The 23,552-nt window shown below is 36.9% G+C and overlaps 1 protein-coding gene across 1 annotated transcript in view; it reads right to left on the bottom strand.

Moving 5' to 3' along the window:
• Positions 1-9,262: 9,262 nt before the first annotated feature.
• Positions 9,263-23,552, bottom strand: part of BPTF (bromodomain PHD finger transcription factor) — a 192,208-nt gene continuing 177,918 nt past the window's right edge. Inside the window, exons 28-32 of the mRNA XM_036758225.1 lie at positions 21,316-21,489; positions 20,361-20,553; positions 18,824-18,908; positions 12,525-12,711; positions 9,263-10,815 (exon numbers count right to left, since the gene is read on the bottom strand). Of these exons, the coding sequence (XP_036614120.1) occupies positions 10,779-10,815; positions 12,525-12,711; positions 18,824-18,908; positions 20,361-20,553; positions 21,316-21,489 (676 nt within the window). The 3' untranslated portion in view covers positions 9,263-10,778. The remainder of the gene's footprint in view (positions 10,816-12,524; positions 12,712-18,823; positions 18,909-20,360; positions 20,554-21,315; positions 21,490-23,552) is intronic.

The raw sequence follows: 23,552 nt of genomic DNA, 5'->3' as shown, positions 1-23,552 counted from the left end.
CCTTGGGAACGCTTTGAGCTCAGTCCTTCTAAGCCAATCAAGGATTCCTTCCAGCCCTGCTAATGATGAGGATGTTGGTGTTTCTCAATATAATAAATGCCTCTAAATTTTTTTAAAAATTTAATTGCAGATATTCAAGGATAGTACAAGGCAGCGAATCACAGATAAGTGGCTTATTTGATCCATAAGTCACGGTTTCATGGTCACTTTATTTTTTAGGGTTAATTATTTTTTACTATGTGTTCTGCTGCTCTAAATTAAACATTATGGTTGGTTGTTTAGGAAAGATAATTCATACAAAATACTTTCTTTTTATTGAATTAAAAAAGCTTATCTATTTTGTGGCAAAACTTATCTAAATCACTAATGTCGCTTTGCAATACATTTTTGGAGAGGGGGTGCTCCCCAAAGTTTTCATCTGTATGGGGAGCCCTTAATGTGGGGAAACTTCTGCTACTTTTGATTGATGGGCAGTTCTATAGTCTATAGTCTTCTGGGGCATTGACAAGTTAAGTGACTTATTGATGGTCACAAAGCTAATTTTTCAGAGGCAGGACTGGATCCTAGTTCTTTCTCACTCCAAGGTTAACCCTCTTCACCATCTTGCCTCTTTAGCATTAAATATACTAGCCAAAAAAAAAATTTTAAATGTGAAACTTCTTTTATATTCTGCAGATCCCCAAATAAAACAGTCAAATTTTTTAAACTTATTTTTTATTTTTGGTTTACAGCACTCAGTTCCACAAGTTTTTGAGTTCCAAATTTTCTCCCCACTTCTCCTCCCCCACTTTCCCCGAAGACAGCATGTAATTCGACATAAGTTCTACATATACCTTTGCATTAAATTTATTTACAAAGTACTCAGGTTGTAAAGAAGAATTATAACCAAAGGAATCAATCATGAGAAAGAAGAAACAAAACCAAAAAAGAAGAAAAAAAAGAGAGAGAGAGCAAAGAGTTTGCCTCAATCTGCATTCAGACTCTCTAATTCTTTCTCCGGATGTGGATAGCTTTTTCCATCATGAGTCCTTTGGAGCCATCTTTGAACGTTGTATTGCTGAGAAGAGCCAAGTCTATCAAAGTTAGTCATCATGGGTACTATGTGTCTATAATCGTGTATAATGTTCTCCTGGATCTGCTCCCTTCACTCAGCATCAGTTCGTATATGTCTTTCCAGGTTATAATGAAGCCCATCTGCTCCTCATTTCTTATAGCACAATAGTATTCCATTGCACTCATATACCACAACTTATTTAGCCATTCCCTAATTGATGGGTATCCTCTTGATTTCCAATTCTTTGCCATCACGAAAAGAGCTGCTATAAATATTTTTGTACATTCAGGTCCCTTTCCCACTTGTATGATCTCTTTGGGATACAGTCCTTGAAGTGGTATTGCTGGGTCAAAGGGTATGCACATCTTTATAGTTCTTTGGGTATAATTCCAAATTGCTCTCCAGAATGGCTAGATCAGTTCACAACTCCACCAACAATGTAACAGTGTTCCAATTTTCCCACATCCTCTCCAGCATTTATGATTTTCCTGTTTTGTCATGTTGGCCAATCTGACAGGAGAGATATAGTACCTTACAGTTGTTGTGATTTGCATTTCTCTAATCAATAGATTTAGTGCATTTTTCATATGTCTATAGATATCTTTAATTTCTTCCTCTGAAAACTGCCTGTTCATATCCTTTGACCGTTTATCAGTTGGGGCAAATATTTCTTAACGGCCTGTCATATGCCATGTACTGTGCTAGGCTCTGGGGAGATAGGTAGATAGAATTTATTACTCAGGGTAAATATTTAAACTTTTTTTTTGCTACCTACAAGCATGCCATCTCATCCCGAACTCCATTCTTAATCCTGTGGTCTCTTACAAGCTAACATCCTACATCTTGCTTCTTTTTCTCACTTCCCTAGAAAAAGCCACTTACATTCATTACGTCCACTTCCTCTTCTCCTACTCACTTTTCAGACCTTAAAATTTGCTGAAACTGCCTTTTTCAAAGTAATTAACAGTCTCAATTGCTAAATACAATGGGTTTTTTTCAGAGTCCTTATCCTTCTCGACCAATCATCTGCAGCTTTTGACACTGTTGATAATTTTTTTCTACTGAATTTCCTTTTTTTCTTGTCTTTTGTGACACCAGTCTCTCCCAGTATTCTTCCTGTCTGACTGATCTTTCCTCAGTCTCCTTTGCTGAATTATTTGTAGGATCCTTTAAACTATGTTCCAATTCATTTCATAGCATCTATACATATCTACTGGGATACATACATACATGCATACATATATGCTTACATAAAAACATTGTTTGCCCCACAGAATGTAAACTCCTTGAGGGCAGGGAATGGTTTCACTTTTGTCTTCATATCCCCAGCTCTTAACACAGGATTTGGTACATAGTTTAGTAAAGGCTTATTGATGGATTGATTATCTGGTTTGTGGCTTCTACGATCTTTCTTATGATGTGTATAAGGATACGTTAGAACTTGATAACTGCATGTGCTATCCTTTCTCTGGGGAATGTAAATCAATTGATATTGCTGGCTAGGAAACAAATTATACACACACACATACACTCACACACATTTATATATATATGTGTTTGTATACACACTCACACATTTATATATATATGTGTGTGTATGCACACACACCCATATACACACACACACAAACTCACACATTTATATATATATGTGCATATATATATATATACATATATTCATACATGTATATATCAGTCAATAGATGTTTATTAAGCACCAACTATGTAGCAGGCACTGTGTTTAGTACTGAGGATACAAAAAGAGGCAAAAGACAGTCCCTGCCCTCAAGGAGCTCTCAATCTCATGGGGAAGACAAAAAACAAACATATACAAACACACTACATACAAGATAAATAGGAAATCATGAACAAAGAGAAGGCACTAGAATTAAGAAGTATTGAGGACTGAGGCCTTTCCCTTTGTGTTAGGATTTTTTTGTGGTTTTGAAGGTTATTCCCCTCTCCCTTTTAAAATCTGAGTTGGAATTCACATGTAGAATCAGGGAAAAAGCCATGAGCACCAACATCAGAGACACTTTGATTCTCAGGAGTGGCCCAAGGCCATTCTCGTAGCACTCCTATTGGACTTCCCAGGAAGGGGAAAGAAGGGAAGGCAATAGGTATTTATAGAGCATCTATGAGGGGCCAGGCACTATGCAAAGCATTTTATAAATATTATCTCATTTTAACCTCACAACAATCCTGCAAGGATACTGTTATCCTCTCCATTTTACAGTTGAGGAAACTGAAGCAAACAGAGGTTAAGTGACTTGCCCAGGGTCACACGGCTAGTAAGTGTTTGAGTCTGGATTTGAACTCAGGTCTTCCGAAGGTCCAGCACTCTATGCCAGGGCTGTCCAAAATGTGGCCCGCAGTGTGATTCATGGAGCTGCCTACAAGCATAGAAATTTACATAAATGCTTTAGTAAATGAAGCTGAGCTACCGCAGAGCTCTCACTAAAATGGCAAATCAAAATATACTGCCTATTGTTTCAATAAAGACCTAAGGTTGGACAGCCCCCCTCTATGCCATTTAATTTCTTCCTTGATTATACCTCTAGACCAACAGAGGTCTCCTCCTGTTTTCCCTGTTAATATAACTTCATAGATGTGTCTGTCTGGGCTCACACACTGTGACACCTAGGACCATAGATAAGAGCCTCCATCTCTCTCTTGTAGTTGACCTAGAGTAGATTGGGAAACATTCCATTCTCATGTTCTCACTCTCCCCAACCAGTAACTGTGCTGAATAATCTGAAAACCCAGATACAGAACTAGAGTGTACAATAGATAATACTTTGCTCCCCACCAATCACCATCACAGATTGGACTTTTTCCATCCAAGGGACAAAGCTAGGAAACCATCTTGGCAGCCATCATTCCACCACCCCAGTGTGGATGGAGATTAGGAAGCCCTTCTGAGGCCTATAGTACAGCTCACTATGCAGTACATGCTTCAATAAATCCCATTTACACAAAAGTATTGTGTGGGATTTTTTTTCCTACTCCCTTCACTAGTATCAATGCACTGTCTAATCAGTCATCAGGATAGGTCTTTGGTGCCAAATAATAGAAAATTAAGTGAGTAAATCCCGGATCGCTTCAGTGAATGGCTCCAATTTAGATAATCATCCATGTCTGCAACCAGAGCATGACTGAAACCAAGTTCTGGTCTCTCTTTTCTCCTTTGTCTTGTGAGCTAAGCTTCTAGGGCTTTACTCATGCTGATGACTTCCAAATGCATGTATGTGCATGTATGTATGTGTGTGTATATATGTATATACACACACATATATATATGTACATATGTAACCAAAATCTTAGTGCATTAATCTTTAATAACATTATGAGTATAAATGTTTGTTGTTCAGTCGTATCTGATTCATCACCCCATTGAGGGCTTTCTTGGGCAAAAATACCAGAGTGGTTTGCCATTTCTTTCTCCAGCTCATTTTACAGATGAGGATACTGAGGCGAACAGGGTTAAGTGACTTACCCAGGGTGACACAGCTAGTAAGTTTCTGAGGCCAGATTTGAACTCAGGAAGAGGAGTCTTCCTGACTCCAGGTCTGGCACTCTATCCATTGTGCCACCTAACTGCCTTAATTACAAATGCTACACTTAGAAAAAACATTTAAAAGGTTATTTGAAAATAATAGTGTTTCTTACGTTCAACAGAACTACTCTCTTGTGCTTCACATCATTACAGTCAATTTTTGAATTTCATAAAACCTTGATGAGTTGCCACTCAGTGACTGAAAGGATTGAATTTTGTAAACTTAGTCTTAAGGCCATTTAAAGAAAAAGGCTTTGTTGCATACATGACAGTTTTGATGTGAGTCCATGAGAAAATGTCTAATGGCAATAGATGAGATAAGCAAGTTGGCCAAGCAAAAAGACTTCCTCTACTGATCTGGTCTGAGAAAATGTCATCCAGAAATGGTTCCACATGCTTGACAATTCCACATCATGATTAGGCGCTGTTTTAAGAATTTTTAAAAAAACTTATTATTCAAAATTCACAGAAGTATATAAGTGCAAACAAATTTTAAATATTCTTTCGGCAAGTTTGTTGCATTTATATTTATGAAGTTTAAAGATTAAAATTGCACTAGGACTTTTGGGATAGCTCACACACACACATACACTTCCAACCTTATTCTCTCTCCCAAGTCCCACAGAGATTTCAAACTCTACATTTCCAAACCAGAATTCATTAACTTTCCCCTGAAGTGCCACCATCCTTCCAATTACCCAGATTCACAACTTAGTAGTCATCCTTGCCATTTTCCTCTTCCTCGTGCTCTATGTCTAATTAGTTCATTTCCTCCCCATCTCTTGCTTCCATCTCCATAGCTGACACCCTAATTCAGGCCCTCATCACCTCATCTGGACCTCCCAACTCGTTTTCCTACTCCCAGTCTCTCCTCACTATTCCATCTTTTGAATAGCTGCTAAAATTATCTCCCTAAAGCATGACTCGGACTATGCCTTACTCAGGAATCTTCAGTGGCTTATTCCTACCTCTGGGATAAAATGTGAACTCCTCAGCTTGGCATTTTAAAACCTCTGTCATGGCATTCCAGCCTTATTTCACGTAACTCTCCGTTGGAAACACCATGCTCTAGTCAAACTTGTGTAACTTGCTGTACCCAGAACTTGGCATTCCATCTCCCATGGTTGGAGCTTTGGATAGGATATTTCCCTTACCTTGGGCCACAGTGGAGTTGGAACCGACTCATTTAGAGATCATCTGGTCCAACTCTTGGTAGTACAGATGAGGAATTGAGAGGCCCAAGGAGGTTGTGATTGGGCCAATGTCACTCAGGTAGTGGTGGCTGGGATTTGAATCCAGGTTCTCCAGCAGCAAAGTGACTGCATCTCACTTGGAATATACTCCCTGGCCATCTTCTCTTAGAATCCTGATGTTCTTTTGAGGGAGAACTTGGGCTTCCTCTTCCAAAGGGCCTTTCCTGATCCCCCTAGATATTAGCTTTCTCTACCTCCACAGATGATCTTCCTTTTCCATGTCTATTTACATATTGTATCCCCCAGAAGAATGTAAAGTCTTGAAGGCAGGGCCCATTTTCCTGCTTTTTGTTATATCTGCAGTGTTTCCCACCATGCCTTACACATGTGCAGTGCCCGTTGAATTGGACTGAACCTCTCTTGGCCTGTTTTCTGTAAAGTGATCTGTAAGGTCACCTTGAGGTCTGTGACATTGAGTCATTCTTGTCTAAACTGCCTGGATCCAAACATCGTTAAAGACTATGCCTGAAGAGCAAGAGATCTCAACGTATGGAAAGCAATAAATATAGACACCATGATTTGATCCCATGGAAGATGGCAAGGATTCATTGTACAGCTATAGGGTTCTGCTAACCTTTTATTCTAAGTTGGTCTTAACTCGTTGTCACCAATGCTTCACTCTTACATTCTCCCAAGCCTCCTTCAACCTAGCACACAAAGGATGTGGACGAGGATGACTAAATTTATTCGTCTGACTCTGTTTCGGTTTCCAGGTTCTTTGAAGGATGTACTTATATTTCAAGGACTAAGAAGTTCTTTATATCCAGCACCTCTCAAAAGCCTTCATGTTATAATTCAATAGTACCATATCTCAAGATATGTCGGTTGAGGAAGGTCCTTATAGGATCATGGATCTAGAGTGAGAAGAGAACTCAAGAGGCCATCTAGTCTGCCCCCTCAAGATGTGGAACCAGAGGCCTGGGGAGGCTGTGACTTGCCCAAGACCTCACAGCTAATTTCAGGAGTGCAATTTGAAACCAGACCTTCTGACTTCAGGGCCAGGACTCTTTGCACTATGGTTCCTTAGCACTTTCCTATCGTAACATATCATTTTACTGGAATTAGTGATTCATATTCACCTTGAAGTCATTTTCCAATGTGAAATAGAGCAATCAACTATGACTAAGCAATACAGATAAAAATAGTTCTCTATAATTATATGTGTGTGTACAAATACACACACACAAACTATATGTACATATGTGGTATAGGTGTACACACAAACTACATATTGCATAAAACTAATTTGGAACATTCTCTTCACTTATCCTTTTTGCACATTGCATTTTATTTCCCATCGGAATGATGATGAATGGTGTAAGGTCAGAGAGGCTCATTCCCAGCCAGCCACAGGACCTGCATTCAATCATAGAGTAGCTGCTATCAGTGTTAGGGGAAGGACTGACAAACTTAAAGATGCTTTAAGCACTTCTTCTTCAAGAGAACACTGTCAAAGTTCCACTCAAATGACATATATTTGGATATGGTTCTAATTTCTGTTCATCTCCAGCAAAATTTAGACTCTTCTGTATTATCCTTCTAGCTTGTTTACAAGATAAGCATGTCTTTTGTTTGGATTATGACATTGGAATGACAATCTGTAGAACCCATCCATCATCAGTAGAATGATATTGGGCAGATACTGCAAATGAACAGAGAACTGGGACCCAGAATTGAAGAGCCTGCATTGCCTTTGGGAAACTGCAATGTTCTTCCACTGATTCCATGCTTCTCTTGAAATAAAGGTTAAAAATACAAACAAAAGAAAAAACCCAAGCCCCAAAAGTTATTAGTCCAGTGTTGTCTTCCCAATCATATGCCCTCGAGGGCACCGGGATATGCAGACCATTGAAAAGACTTTCATATATCGTGCTTTTCATTAAAATACTTAAAAAACCCTTGCATTTGATATATACTTGTGCTTCTTCGGAGAGAGTAAACTCAGTGTTCACAGACAATAGCTTTGCAATTATCTTAATAAGCACACACTAGAGTCCAACTCTGGAGTACCAACTTAATACGAATGCCCAGAAAAAGTTTAAACTATGCCTGTGTTGATTCTGGCACCACAAAACATATCAAGACCTTGGACTTACCAAATGGAAAAGGAGAGAAAGTCAGGGAAAGATATTTTATTTTTATAATCTAGGAGGGAAAATACAATGAAAAAACCCCCACAAAACCCAGTGAGTCTGTAAATATCAACCCCAGTCCATTTCAAATCTAGGTAGAGATTTTATCTTTAGAAAAACATTTTTGAAAACTCATAACCAACTCTGCTGCCCTTCCCCACCCCACCCCCACTTTTGCCTGTAGGACAATCAACTAAATACAAATCTTGCAGATTTTAGTTTGCAGAAGAAACCTTATCAAAACTATGAAGGTCATTTTAATGAAATGCTTTGAAGGATTTTGAACTTGAAAGCTGAGGAAGAAAAAGCATTTACCAGAAGTATTTAGTTAAGGAATTGTAATCATACAAATTGAATATTCACAACTCCCAAAGTCATAAGTAAAAATATGTCTCACAAGCGTGGACTTCTGAGTGTACATTATGCTACACGAAAGACTAAAAATGAATTATCTACAGGACATCTTGCTGAAGGGCAGAATACATCCCAAAGTACAATAAGAAAAAAGTTTTTGAAACAAGTTACTTGTGATTCTTTAGGTAAGCATGTTTTTCAAAAATTCCTCTGGAATGACTAAAACTCCATAGTTGATAAATTCCATATTCTACAAAATGCCCATGTATTCTATGATGATATAAAAAATAGAAAAAAAGGCATTTACAGCATTAAATACAGATTTGCCATTAATATACTCCTAGTCTGAGGACTCCTGTGAAAATTTGTCGTTACGTACAATTTGGCAACATTGCCAAACATCTATATAAACTGTATCAGCAATCAACCAACCAGTGTTTCATTAGAAACTGCACCGAATCCAATGTCAAAAACATTACTTTATTTGTCTAGGATGAAATGTCCTATTAAGTACAAAAAATTACTCTTTAGAGTTTGCCACAATTATTAAAAACATAGCAATCTATTGCCTACGGGTAGGAAAGTTCTTTCCGCAACAAGTTTTAAATGATTAAGTCCATATATATTTATATTATATATATATGAATAAATAGTACAGAAATACTGTGATGTGATGAGATGCAAAATAATTTCATAACATTAAAAACTAAGGTTCTTGCATCAGCAAATGCATACAATATGTAGCATTAAAAAAGTCAGACAACATAACCTCAATGCAACTACTTTTATCTTAATTATTTTAAGAAGCATAAACTTTGTTTTCACATTGAACAGTTTTCCTTAGTTTAAGTGACAACATCTGTATAAACAAACAAAAAAGAATGGTCTAAGAATTATTAGATCAAACGAACCCCAGAATAACCTGTACACCTGAGCCTGTAATAAGAAAGAGTTGTGATCCATAGCTATGTCTTACACTTAGTTTTAGGAAACTAAGAAGTGGAAAGGGTCTTGCATAGCGGGGGTGATATTAAATCTAGGGAAAGGCTTTAAAAAAAATTCTCAGGCAAACTCCAGATCTTAGGAGAACAAAGCTAATGTGAATTAGTGCAAAATCTAGTAATATTTTTGCAAGGCTGCATAAGCCAAACAGCAGATTTCATTACAGCTGTTAATATAATGTAGAAAAATGCAGTTTAAGCACAGATCATTAAGAGCAAGAGAAACTTGCATGGAGAGCTTCAGTTGATTTCACTCAACACTATTCTAGACTTCAGTAAGCAGTCCTCCATTCCTGTAGGATACTCTGCTTCCCACTACACGGACCTCCAGCATTCACTGATGCTGCAGGTATGGCGCCCCTATTGACTATTTTGAAGCAATAAGTATTTGGGAATGACAAAAGACAGGGCCACCTTCCTGGGGAAAACAGTCATATTTAGTTTTTTCTGTCCTGTGTTGCCCTTTTGGAGTCCCCTTCCACCCCACCCATGCTTACAATCAGTACCACACATTCAAAGACACTTCCATCTGTGGGAGAAAAATTTTCTCCATTTATTTTGTTTCATATACATCCATATTTTGAATTTTAATACAAAAAGAAAAAAATTAGAATCTGACAAATGTTTACAAACAAGATACCTTCAAATAGATTTTACTCATTTCAGTCTGGTGCAGAGTAAATGACAAATTGTACTGTTTTATTCAAGGCAACAGAGTCTGTAGTCCATGACCGCTTAGCCCAACCTTTATGCAAGCTTAATTTTTATCTAGCATGAACAATAAACTCACTGTTGATTCCCAGTTTTTTTTTTGTGTGTATGTGTGTGTGTGTGTGTGTGTGTATTTGTGTGTGCACATGTGTACATAGCAGCTCCTTTCATAGAAAGAAAAGACATCTAGAGGTCTCTTGTACTTTTACCTACAGGAATCATGATAAGATAGAGAATGGATTACATGTAACCGGGGCTGGATTTTTTTTAAGAAAAAATAATTAGCTGACAAATGAGGGCAGCAATAAAAAAAGCGTCTTTTTTGCAACAATAAATAAATACAGTCAAAGTTTTCTGTGTGACTTTAAACCAGCTTCTTCACTGAAGAGCAGACGTGGCATTTCCATGGAGTTAAAACTTGACCCCATTTATCTTTATTCTTGCTTTCCTTTTCTCTCTTTCAATAAACAAAGTTTTCTCGCTTCTGCCACAATAGTAAAACAATTTGATCTTGACAATATGGTGCTGATTTTGTTTTCCTTTGTCCGCTGGACAAAATAGGCCAAGAATATAATTTGACTTTTGTGACCAATAAAAACGAAGTTTAGGTCAAGTCTTGTCAGGAGAACCTGACTAAAAACATCTGGCTTCTTAATTTTAAACTTTTCAGATAACCAGATTCTTGCTGTGTTTTGCATTAGTTTAACACGCTGAACTCTAAGAAGCTGTAGACTGCAGTTTGTTGTTATGAGACCTGCAGAATACAGAAAAAAGGGAACAATTAAGCACCCTTCATTTTGGAGAACAATGAGGCTCTAAGCCAGTGCCAACCAAGGTCAATCAGTCGGAGGGAAAGCAGCCGATACTATGGAGACAATTATTTGTGACATTCAGAATTTTTTTTTTTTTAGCCTACTGAATTAAATTTTTTTACTGTACACTAAACATGATTTTTTTTTTCTGGAAAATCCCCCAAGACTTAAAAATATATTTTACTAATAAAGGTTACAAAATTTTTAGCCATAGGGAAAAAGACATTTACAGAAGTATCATCATTATGGTTAAAAAATATGTACAAACTAATTTACATTGACAGGGGTTGTTGGGGGTGGGGTAAATATGAGATGTAAAAAAAGAGCAACATTTAACAGTAATTAAAAATCACATTTTTCTAATAAAAATTCAGACAATCTCCTTTCTAAACTTCACAGTTTTATTCACAACTGCAGTTAGTATGATGAAAATACTGTACAGAGTTTCCAGGACTAACTAAGCCAACAGACTTTAATACAGTATTCCCAGAATTTACAATAATTTTTTTTAATACATTGTTCAATGTGGCTGCTAGGAAATGATTGTTTACGGCTATACATCTTTAAACATTTAAAAATTCTGTTAACTAATCTGAACTTTCTGGAGGCAGGGTTTGAATTAAGTAAATGACATGGTACAATGAAAGAATGAGTGACCCCCAACATCCAGCTCTGATTCCAGTTAAAAAGTTCAGACTAAAGATATCACAATCTGTAAGAAAAGAAAGAACATGGATGGTGTAAATGAAGAAGCATAACAAATAAAATGCAGTAATGAAAATAATGTGCAAATACTTAATGCTGGATACCATAAATGAAAACAGGGGTATGAGGGAATGGCAGCAGATGGCAGCTTGGTAAATCACTGAAATCCACAATTAGAGCAAGAGTTTCAACAAAATGACCCCTAAGGTCCTGGTCATTTCCAACTCTAAAATCCTATAATTCTAAATACTGGTCATTCACTTCCAATTTAATCTTGCTCATTTGCACAGAAATTAGAATAGCTGTATGTATCACTACATTCAGTGGTGCTTGCAACAGGCTTTCACATTTAGATTTTTTATTTCTGTTACGAATCCAAAATTTCCCCAATTCTGCTACAACTGCTTTCTAATGGAAATTACTAAAACTGGACTGTAAAAAATAGGAATTAAAAATAGTAGGATTGAAGTAATGTCATTTTACTTATTTAGGTAGCATAATCATTTTTATATTGTACACGGTCAATACTAAATATTGGTTTGGAAACTCTTTACAGTCTATTCTTCCATTCAGAAAAGAACTGCTAGAAAAATTTCTCCAAAATAACCAACTCCAAATTTCCCATGAGGTTTTCAATTCTTAAATAACAGTGCAATGCTAAACAGAATCAAAATTATAAACTAAAAGAGAAGGAACATTCAGGGAAGACTGCAGCCCTGATTTTAAAATAGGGCAAACTGAAGCTTTGCAATTTCCCAGCACTAAACTTGTTGGTAGTTACCTGCATATCTTTAAAATTCTTTAAAATCTGAGGTCAATAAAAAGTGCCCTAGGAGCCAGTTCCTTTGGGAGGCTAGCTCATGGTGTTCTAAAGAGTTGATTTAATTTTGAGCATCAACAAATCAGAGATGGCAACAATTGGCCTTTTTTTGGGGGGGGGGCTTACCTGCTTGCCTTGAATCCTTTTAATTTCTGTACAAAGAATGATTCAAGAACTTCTGCACACTGGTAAAAAGGGGAGTCACTTGGATTGTAGTAACGACAGTTATCAAAAATTTTGGTCATATCTGCCACAAATTCTGTCAGCTTTTTATAATAACGCTTCTGTATTCTTTCTTCCATGGTGGCTAGATCTTAAAAACACAAAAATATGAAATATTATTTTAAGAGAACTGAATATTAAAGTTTTTAATGTATTACCAAATCTGGTCCTGAACATTCCCTTCAGGTTTAATGTGATACATTTATTGCCAAAGTAGGCATGAGAAAATAGGAAGGGGAAGAGGATCTCTTCTCTTCAAAATCAACCCCAACTGTTTTCTTGTAGTCTTTTGTAAAAATGCCTTTGCAATATCGTTGAATCATACTTTATTTCCCAATAGCTCCATTCCTAACAACCACCACCTTGATGGCCACATCCACTACCTCTTCCAACATTCTGAGCTGAAGATAAATTTTTGTTATCAACACTAACTTCAGAAACTTAGATTTTTTCTCTCAAATTTGTGCTCCTGAACATGAACAGAGAGGTTTAGGGTTTGCTTCAGCAACAGCAGTGGGCACAGGAGAACCTACTCCTTGCTGTCACCAAACCTGCCTGTACTCCCAGGGGCTTCTTTTCTTAAGATATCTCGTCCTTTCAGAAATTTGTGTATTGGGGTCTAGAATTTAAATTTTAGATTGCAGAGCAGGGTCCTCTAAAATCAACTGGTCATAGACACAGGCTTTTCTCCCCACTTTCCACATAGCTAAATATATAGCACTGACCTGAAAACTGTATTCTCGACTTCTATAGCCACAGAGAAAACTAAGTGTTTAAAATTCATATTGTGGGGTATATGGGAGGAAAGTAAAATTAGGGGGAGAAAAATTAGCTTGTTTATTTTATGATCCTTATTTTGGTCTAACTACAAGATTTTAAGAGAAAACATAATTATTTATAACATAAAAACCCCAAACCAAAAGTATTTTGATGCTCAAGTATATATTTGAAAAATTAATGTAAATAAAGTCAGAAATCAGGGAAGGCAAGTGTCTTGTAATTAACCTCACTCTTCAGATATAGTCCTACAAAGTCTGATTCTCACACCTCATCGAGGTGGCAACTTGGGGCTCTTGAAGGCTAAGCATGCAGAAAGCAAGCTCTAATCCGTTTTATGACACAGGAAGGCTCAGAATTCCTGGCAAAAAATGAAGTCCCTAGCTAAGCATGGAATGGCTTATCACTAGGAGGCAGGTGGTTTGGTAGCGAATTTTATGTTTGATGGGTTGCCATGGCCAAAGAAAAATACAGGCTTGTTTCCAGGTTTGCCCATCTTCCTTCCACTTCTGCAATGAGGGTGATAGAGTGGCAGAAAAGGGGGCAAAAAGTACTAAAAATCAGTTGTTAGACTTAAGATTTCAATATTCATTTGCTGATGTTGTTTTCAGTCGTTTTAAGTTGTGTCCGACTCTTTGTGACCCCATTTGGGGTTTTCATGGAAGAGGTACTAGAGTGGTTTGCCATTTCCTTCTCCAGCTGATTTTAAAGATGAGGAACTGAGGCAAATCGGACTAAATGTCAAACAAGATTAAAGGGTCACACAGCTGTCTGAGGCCAGATTTGAACTCAGGAAGATCAGTCTTCCTGACATTAGGCCCAGCACTCGATCCATTGTGCCATCTAGCTGCCAGTGTGAATATTCATATATTGGCTTATATTCAGCTATTTTAAATACCAAGCAAGGGTTAGAGAAAAGATTAAAAGTCATCTAAGAAAAAAGTCCATTTTTCCAATTCTCAGAACTTCGTCAAAAAATAATTTTTTTTAAAAAAATATGTCTATACATAGTGTCTCTTTAATCTCTTGCATCCTGGCTTCCACTCTCATCTTTTTATTGAAACAGGTCACTAATGACCAAATTGCCAAATACAACAGAATTCTGTCAGCATTTAATACTGTTTTCTCTTTATTTTCTGTGTTCTGTCTCTCCTTAAGCTTCATGAACACTTCATACTCTAGGTTTTAAGATCAGAATGTTAAATTCCTTTCCTTTTTCTTTTGCTGACTGCTTGTATTCTTTAAAACTCTTCTCTCTTGGCACTCTCATGCATCAACTATCACATGTGCATGGAAGACTTCATAAAAATCTTCATCTGCAGCTAAACTGAACAAGTCTCCTTTAGAAAATTAATATGTTTAAGTTTAGCTTTCATTGACCAATATAAGCACTTAAGATATTAAAAAGAAATGTACCAAAAACTCCTCGAACACAAGAATTAGGAATCATTATACATGAAACCATATGCTTATTTATTTTTAAAAATCCAATTTTATTTTCAGTTCTGAATTCTCCCTTCCTCTTACCTTCTTTTATCTATCAAGAAAGAAGAACAAAGCCCATTACAAATCTGTGCAGTGGAAAACAAATTCCTGCATTATTCATTGTTAAAAGAAATAAATGTCATATATATTAAGTTTAAGGATGTAGTAATGGAGTTTTTTTATACATTCAATATGAAATCTCTTGCTGCTTGTTATCTTTATGTTCATTTCAGTAAGCATATTGTTGTTTTGAAGCTGTTTTGTAAACTCTGAATGATTTCATGTATCTCCCATATTTCTCTGAGTTCTTTAATTCATCATTTATTCATGTATGATAACATTCTATTTTTTCATATACTATGCTTTTTTCAATTATTCCCCAGATGTTGGGCACATCATTTCTCCTAAGTTAGAGCAGGTTAAGAACTTTATCCCAACCCACAACTATCAAAGATATTCTACTCTCTTTAATTAAATAAAAAAAAAATTCATCTTTTACCTTGCTTCTACTGAGTCCTCAAATGTCTGCCAGAGAATTTCTCTTGGATTCTCCACTAGTACCTCAAATTTCACATGTTCAAAACTGAGTTTAGCATCTTTCCTCTTAAACCTATTTCTCCTGACTTTATTATTTTATTGGTAGCACCATCACTTACACAAGCTCTCACATGAAAAACTTTGTAGTTATCACATCCAAATGGTTACTAAGTCTCATCTTAGCTACCTTTGCATTATCTTTTGCATCTACTCAGCATAAACCATTCTCCTTTTTCCCTCTTCTCCTGGGGGTGCTGGCATATAAGTAGGGTACTGCTGATGCAACTGCCCACATAGAAATTTCCTGATGATTTTTGGTGGAAGTGCCTCAGATAAACTTTGGAGCATGTGTAGATATTCTGTAACTGTTTGCAGTCTTCTAGCCAGGTGGTGGACAGCAGCCTCTTTTGTTGGCTGCAGTGGGAGAACCAGATCTAGGGGTGCTTTCAAAGAGCCATTTGTTGTCCTTGGCCTCTCTCTTGGCTTGACTCCTTTATTGATGGTATCCAATGAGAGGTATTACTGTAAGGGGAGAGGTCTTGGGCCCTTTCTGTTTGAGGGTACCATGTGGCCCTGTGAACATGGTCCTCTGTTCTTTGCCAGCCTTGGCATATCTTCTTTTGTATTAGGTGAAGGGATGGTAGACTGGCCATGTGACCTTAAGAGTTTCAAATGGTCAGGAGAGTGAGTGACTGGGAGTGAGGTGCAGGAGTCCTATTCTTTCCCCTCTACTGCAACCCTGGGACTGTCCTTTAATACCACCCTCACAATTAATGCCATCCTAATTGGTCTTTTCACCTCCCTTCACACCTTTGCCAAACTTATCTTTCTTATATGAGTCAACCTTGTCTTAAAACTGAAACGAAACACTTCGGCAGTTCTATACTGCCCAAATAAAGTCCAACCTTACTGGTATTCAGGGCACTCTGCAGTCTGCCACCACCTCACCTTCCCAACCTTTTCTCAGACTCTTCTCCTCCACGCATACTATGGCCTAGCCAAAGTGGAGCTCTCTCTGCCTCTCAAAATGTCTTGAATTTTTCTGCCTCCATATTTTGGCTCATGCTGATCTCTGTGTTTGGAATATCTTCTGCCTCACCCTTTAGACTGCTAAATATTTACCTATCCTTTAAAACTCAACTTAAATACCATTGCCTCTGTGAGGAGAGGAGAGGAGAGGAGAAGAGAAGAGAGAAGAGGAATGCATTTAAGAGGCTTTATGAAGGTTTTTATTTTATGACAGACCATGTCAACAGATTGCATATGAGGGATGAGAGAATGAGGGATGGAAGAAGATACCTAGGTTTCCATCCTGGGTGAATAGGAAAATGATGGTGCCCTCAAGAGTAAAAGGGAAGGGGGTATGAGGGAAAAGATAATGAATTCAGTTGTGGAAACATTGAGTTTAAAATGTCTACGGGTCATCCCAATCAGGATGTCTAACAGTCGGTTAGATGCAAACCTGGAGTTTAGCAAAGAGGTGTGAGGGCTGGATAAGTAGATTTGAGAATCACTAGTACAGAGACTATAACCGGATCCATCAGAACCAATGAGACAACCAAGTAAAGGACAACAGAGGGAAAGAGAAGAGGGCTCCTGATAGGGCCCTGTGGGACACCCATTTAGAGCAAAATATGACCTGGATGAAGATCCTGCAAAAGAGACTGAGAAGTGCTCAGATAAGGGGAGAACCCAAAAAGAGTGGTGTGACAAAACCTAGAGAGAAGAGAGTGAATCAAAGAGAAGAGGGTGAGAAAATGTCATTGGATCTGGCAATTAAGAGACTGTTAGTAGTAATTTTGGAGAAAATGGTTTCAGTTGAATGATAAGGGCAGAAGACATACTGCAGAGAGAAAGGAAGAAAATGAGAAGAAAAAAAAGTAGAAGGGAGTTTAACCATAAAAGCAAAGTGAGACATGGGATGCTATTATGTGGGGACAGATGTATCAGGTGGGGGTTTTCTAAGGATAGGGCAAATATGAGCATGTTTGTAGACATCAGAGAAGGGAGTAGACAAGGAGAGATTGAAGATATGTGACTGGGGTGATAAGGTGGACAACTTGTTGGAGAACACAAGATGCACTGGGCTCACTTGTGCACATGGTGGGGCTTGACTTGGCAAGGAGAAGGGCCATTATGTGAGACGGGTGAGGAGGAGATAGTGGTAGGAGACATCTAGGTGGAATGAGATGAGGAGGAGGGAAGAAGAGGTACATTTTTTGTTTAATGACCTCAATTTTTTCATTGAAATATAAGGGCAAGTTGTTAGCTGAGAGGGTGGGTGGGAAGGAAGGCCCTGGGAGGTTTGAGAAAGGATAAAAAGTTAGGAAGAGCTGCTCTGGAGAGCAGGATAGCAAGTTGACAAGGGAGGTATAACAGAGGATTACCTAACAGCATGAGAGGCTATGGACCACGTAAGGCTATATAAGACAAATTTATGGTGGCCCCAGTAAGTCTTCATCTTAAAACACAAGCATCTTTGACAGGGTCCTGCAAATGCACTGACATACTGTCAACTTTTTTGTTTTACCTTGACTGAGAAAACAAAGAGGAGTCCTTCTTGCCAACAAGAATTCCTTCTGAATGTTTATTTTGTAATTCTACCAATTGTCATGATATTTGTAAACATTAAATGAAACTGTATTTTGCAGGGAGGTGATGTCTTGCATGGGTAAAAGGAGCTTGCTCCTTGAGAGTTTCTTATACACGGATTTTGAAATTGCAGATTTTGTCCAAGGAAATGGAAGAAATATTGTACTGTAATAACTATCTGTCTCTTCTTTTAAGTTGAGAAAATGTGAAAGCTTCCCCTTTCATTACATGGAAACTATTATAATGCTGATCATTAGGAGTATTATCTGCTGATGCGAGTAAGTCCCAGGACTTCTGCTGATGTGGAAATTCACTGTGACCTTTATTTTATTGAATTTCCCCTATCTATCTGAAATGTCTTAATCCAACTACAGATAATTTAATTCCATCATTTAAATTTAAGAGTGAATATCTCATCCACAATGCTAAATAAGACATACCTTCAGAAAGGCTTTATTTGAAGTTCTGTACGATTATTTTACATAGCTGGTCTGAGGTCTTTTTTTTTTTAATACCAATTTTAAAGGGACAGTGGGAAGAAAAGGCCTTGGATAGGAGAAATCATTAGCATTATGCTATTTTATTTGAAAACATAAGTTTACTTTAAGTTCACAGAAACACTGACACTTAAATATTAGGAAAGCTACAATCTATTCTATGTAGACAGTGTTACATTTATTTAAGTACTTAAGTCCAGCTCAGGAGAAATGCTTCAGTTACAGGAAATGCATGTGATTCATTGCTTTTTACAAAGTGAAAACATCTCCTGCACAGAGTAAGGAAGCTGTTCACCATCTGACTGAAGCACTTACCCATTGGTTCCTTGATAACACCATAATAATCTGGTGCATCATTAGGATCCACTGGCTCTAGGAAAGGCCATGCCATCTTGTGAGCCTGGGAAGAAAAGGAGACAACATTATCAGAGGTAAATACTGGCCCCCAGCTAAGTCACTGGTGATCCAGTGAACTTTATAGATTGAATTTAAATTCTCATTTTGCCCAGAACAGAAATGGACTTGATCTGCCTAATTCTTATGATGAAGGATACTTGTTTTCATCCTGACCTTGCTGCACCTCACCCACTTCTGCATAAGTGGGATCTAAAATATAAATAACATACATTTTGAAAGCAAAGAGTTAAAATTGGAAGTAATGGTGAAAAGGATCCCACAGCTTGAAATATGTTAATTCATACTCTATAATATATCTACAAGCATGCAAGTAAGCCTTCATTTTAAAAGATACCAAAATTAGCAACAGTCACTAAAAATATTTCTTTAAAAACAAAAATGATACACTCTAATAAAGACGTATTGGCTAAAGAATAAGTGCATGTTTGTTTTTGGGGAAAATGTTTTATGGTTGGTGTCATTTTCTATTAATTTCTTGTGTTTGCTAAAGGATTTAGAAATGACATTCAATTACTTACTATCTGATTGTCCTAATAAGAATGATCTTGCAAAGAAATTAAAAACTTTTATAAGTGTAGATATTACCTAGCTACAGTGTGGAAATCTGTTCTCTATTTCGAAATTTCTATTATTTCTCACTACCATTCAAAGTCATGAAATGATTCCAATTGGTCATTTAAAGCAGGCCTTAAAAAGAAAATACTTAACGAAGAGTCCTGTAGGCCCAGAGATGTAGGAAATCATAGGACTTCTTGCCAGTGATTCTACCTAAAGAAGTACTGAATTTAAAAAGTGTACTTCCCTAGGCGGATTTATTTAGTTTTTGAACTCTCCCCTTGGGCCAAGGTGTCTTCAGTGGTTTGTAAGAATAAACTTACCTAACCTATTACAACTAGTCTGCTCCAGACTATGCTTCACATATCATCTATCATCTACCACCTACCATGGACCACTTTCCATTTTGGGGCACATACTGCATTTCTCCCCCTTGTATCTAGTTCCCTTAGAAGATTAGAGCAATCAAATCAATACTGCCATTACCTCTGGGAAAGGCAAGGAAATCAAATGCTGTACTCATTATCCTAGAGATTCTTCAGACTAAAACTTTTCCCTGACTACCATTCTCTAATATGTATGGTCTACTCCCAATCAGGATATGAGATTGAAGGCAGAGAATGTTTCTCTTCTGTATTTTATCCACAGTGCCTAGTAAGTCATAGTTGCTTAATAAATGCTTTCATTAATTCCCCATCACTAATTCTAACACTGGTAGTATGTGCCTTTAGCTGGTTATTTATAGGGCAGCTTGCAAACAAGCTGAGTTAAATAAGCTGTGAGCTAAATAGCAGGTTCCTTTCAAATTATGATGTCTGTGGAATAGGAAACCTATTCTTCAGTAAACACTGCTGCTATTCACTGTGCTGTCACTCCTCACCTGTAAGGAACGCAGCACTCGTTTTAGTCCTTCATAATCTTTATCTGTCAATGGGCTAAGCACTGTCATGGCATCCTCAGTGGACTGGCATTGTGGACAGACATACTCATCAATGAGATCTGCTTCACTTTGCAAAATGCCAACACAGCGCCCATGATACCAATTCTGACATCGGTCACAACCAATGTAAAATCTGCAAGATGCAAAACAGAAATGTAAGTTCTAGGATGAAAGGATGATGCTTTTCACAATTTATTTAAATGAGTGTTATATATCTGAAGATATACTAAACATTAGTACATAACATAGTTCTAATACGATTTTCATATTGGCTGAAGACTGACACTTATTTAAGAGCTTGTTAATTTAGTATTTCCTATAGTTAAAAAAAAATCAAATAACTAAATTGTCAGAAAACAGTATTAGTAATATTGCCTTACATTGCAGAATAGATTTGGAGAAACAAATTTTAATTTAATTGATTTTAAAGCTCAAAGTACAAAAGAAAGCTCAAATCTCTCAATGAATAAGATATCAAATGGGAAGCTACTGCTGGCCACCCAGCTGGCAGTCAAAAGTCTATGGTCTAATAACAGTCTCAAAGGCTATGCTCGAATTTTAATTTTTCTAATCTAAAATAAAGCACTGTTTCAAACACTGGTAAAATCCAAACCAGATATTCTTTTTTAAATCTAGTTAATTTATATTTAGAAAAATCAAATCTACCTTTTAAACCGCATATTCCCAATACATCTCAACATTCACTATAAAGCAACATCAATTTTGAAAGGGGAGGGGGAAGGGAAGAGAAAAAATAAAAATTGGGAAGGAACTTGTAATAGGTGTATAATATATGCAAAAATAACCTCCTTTTACATTGAAAAATAAACAAATAACCAGTCAGAGCAGTTTGTCTTCCTAAATTATTAAATAAGATGCTCTTATCAGAACTCACTGTGACTCATCATAAGGTGTTCTGCAGATACAGTACAATTCCTCACTGCTGCCCTCTTGTGCCCGTTTACAATCATTACAGATGTACACATCCATTTTCTTAGCCTCCTTTTCTGTGATGCCAACACATTCTCCATGATACCAGTTAGTACAAAGATCACAGCCAATATAGAACCTAAAAGTATTCACAATGAAAATGACAATGTAATTGTCATTTTGAACTGCATGGCCCTTTTATCCCTGTCTTCCCTGTTACTGATGCACTTTCTGCTTGATGGCTTTCTATAATAGGTCAGACCGAACTTACTGAATCCAACCATTCTACCCATGGAGAGAAAGCTACAGCATCTGACCCTGTATCTAATGTGAAAGTATTCACTCACATCAATTTCAACAAATGCATGCTTTTCAGTAAAATGTAGGTCTTAAATGTACTGGAATTTTGGAGAAAACAAAAACAAAAACACAACAACACACTGATGGTAATGTCTCCACTAATGAATGTGCATAAAACTGTAATAGGCACAAAACCCAAAGCATCAAACTTACTTACATCTATCAAACCTATGCCACAGAAGCCATCACAATATCAAGGCTATTTCTTAGATAGGTTTGAAAATGTATCTCAAAGTTAAGTTTAAAAAACAGAGCAAAGCGCAAACACCACAAAGAAGTTATGCTATTATGGAGAACATGCAGGGCAGCCAGCCAGCTGTGTGTATGATACATGTAGACAAAACATGTTAGGATGGAGAAAAGTGGTAAAAGAGAGACACAGTAGATGAATTTCTGTCAAATACTCTAAATATGCAAAAGGAGTTTTATCTAGTTAAAATCACAGGCTCCTTAAAATAAACTACCATGAGGACCATTCTTCGGAGAATATTTTTAGATAATATGTGGCATATAAACGCAGGCAATGTGCAACAAATGTGTAATGAAAATGAAGATAACATAAACAAAGTAACAGAATCAATTAAAAAAAAAAAACAGATGTGGCCTTGCAAGGAATGGTGTGAAAATAGTTATCTTGTAAGATGTTTTATATTTGTTACAAGTGTAGAACACATTTGTGACTAACAGACGGTTACTATCCATAACTTTTTAATATACAGATCCTAATAAAGTGATGTACTGATTAACACTGGTGACTTGCAGGGTGCAGAAAACAATCACAGTCAAAGGGGTAAGCATAATTATGGCGAGAAGGAGCACTGCACACATTGGATGAGACCCTGGATGGGAATGGGGAAAACCTTGGTCAAAACCAGTCACTGAGTCTCCTCAGCTGCAAAACAGGGATAATAATCTCTATTGGTAACCATCTCACAGGCCTATTCTAAGGATGAAATAAGATACTATATAGAAAAGTGCTCTGCAAATCTTAAAGAGCTACCTACCATACATGGCAGCCGAGATAAGGTAACTAGTATCCCTAGAAACATTGTACCACATGTCTTGGACAACGTAACTAGAGGAAAGGAACTAGGTGTCAAACTCTGAAGTAAGCTGCCTTTATGAACTGAAGACAAAAATAAAGGTTAATTCTCATCTCTCCTTTTTTGCATTGCTCTTTTTTTCCATTTGTACAAAGACTAACACAGAATCTTAGGGGCATTACTGCATACGCTCTCCAGGAGCTAATATGTTACTTCCATGGCACTTTGAGAAAATTATGTTGGAAGCAAGTTTACATCTCAAACTTTAAATATGATTTTGCATTAAAATCCCCAATAAGCCCTCTATCGAAGTAATAACAAAAAATGTAAAACTTAATAGATAATGTTAACCTTACTAAATAAACACATTAACTTATTCTAACTAAAAAGTGGCATGAGTGAACTTGGCATAATTCAATGATCTTAATGCCAAAGAAAAATGTTTAGTATCCACGCAAAATAAATGCAAAATGACCTTAAAGAAGTGATCATTCAGATGTACCTCATTTTATGCAATGCATTTCTGAAATTTTGAATTTAAATTGAGTGTTAAATAAAATATTTAAAATGTACAAAGTGCTTTTCATATACCTTTCTAAAGGTACAAAAAGTCCTCCATTTTGTATTTTGGAAATCTTTATTCATGGATTCCACGGGAATTTTTACAGAAGACAGAGATGAGAGCCAAATAGGATGAAATGGCATGAAGGGGTTCCATGTGCATGAGCACAGAAAGTATTGACAGAAGGAAACCATAAATGTATCAAAAAATCAAAATTTCATAGTTCATTTTAGACTG

Source organism: Trichosurus vulpecula, chromosome 4 (assembly GCF_011100635.1).
Source record: "Trichosurus vulpecula isolate mTriVul1 chromosome 4, mTriVul1.pri, whole genome shotgun sequence".
In the NCBI taxonomy this organism is placed as follows: Eukaryota; Metazoa; Chordata; class Mammalia; order Diprotodontia; family Phalangeridae; genus Trichosurus; species Trichosurus vulpecula.
The sequence above is the reverse complement of the archived record's forward strand: the minus strand, read 5'-3'. Positions and strand labels throughout refer to the sequence as shown.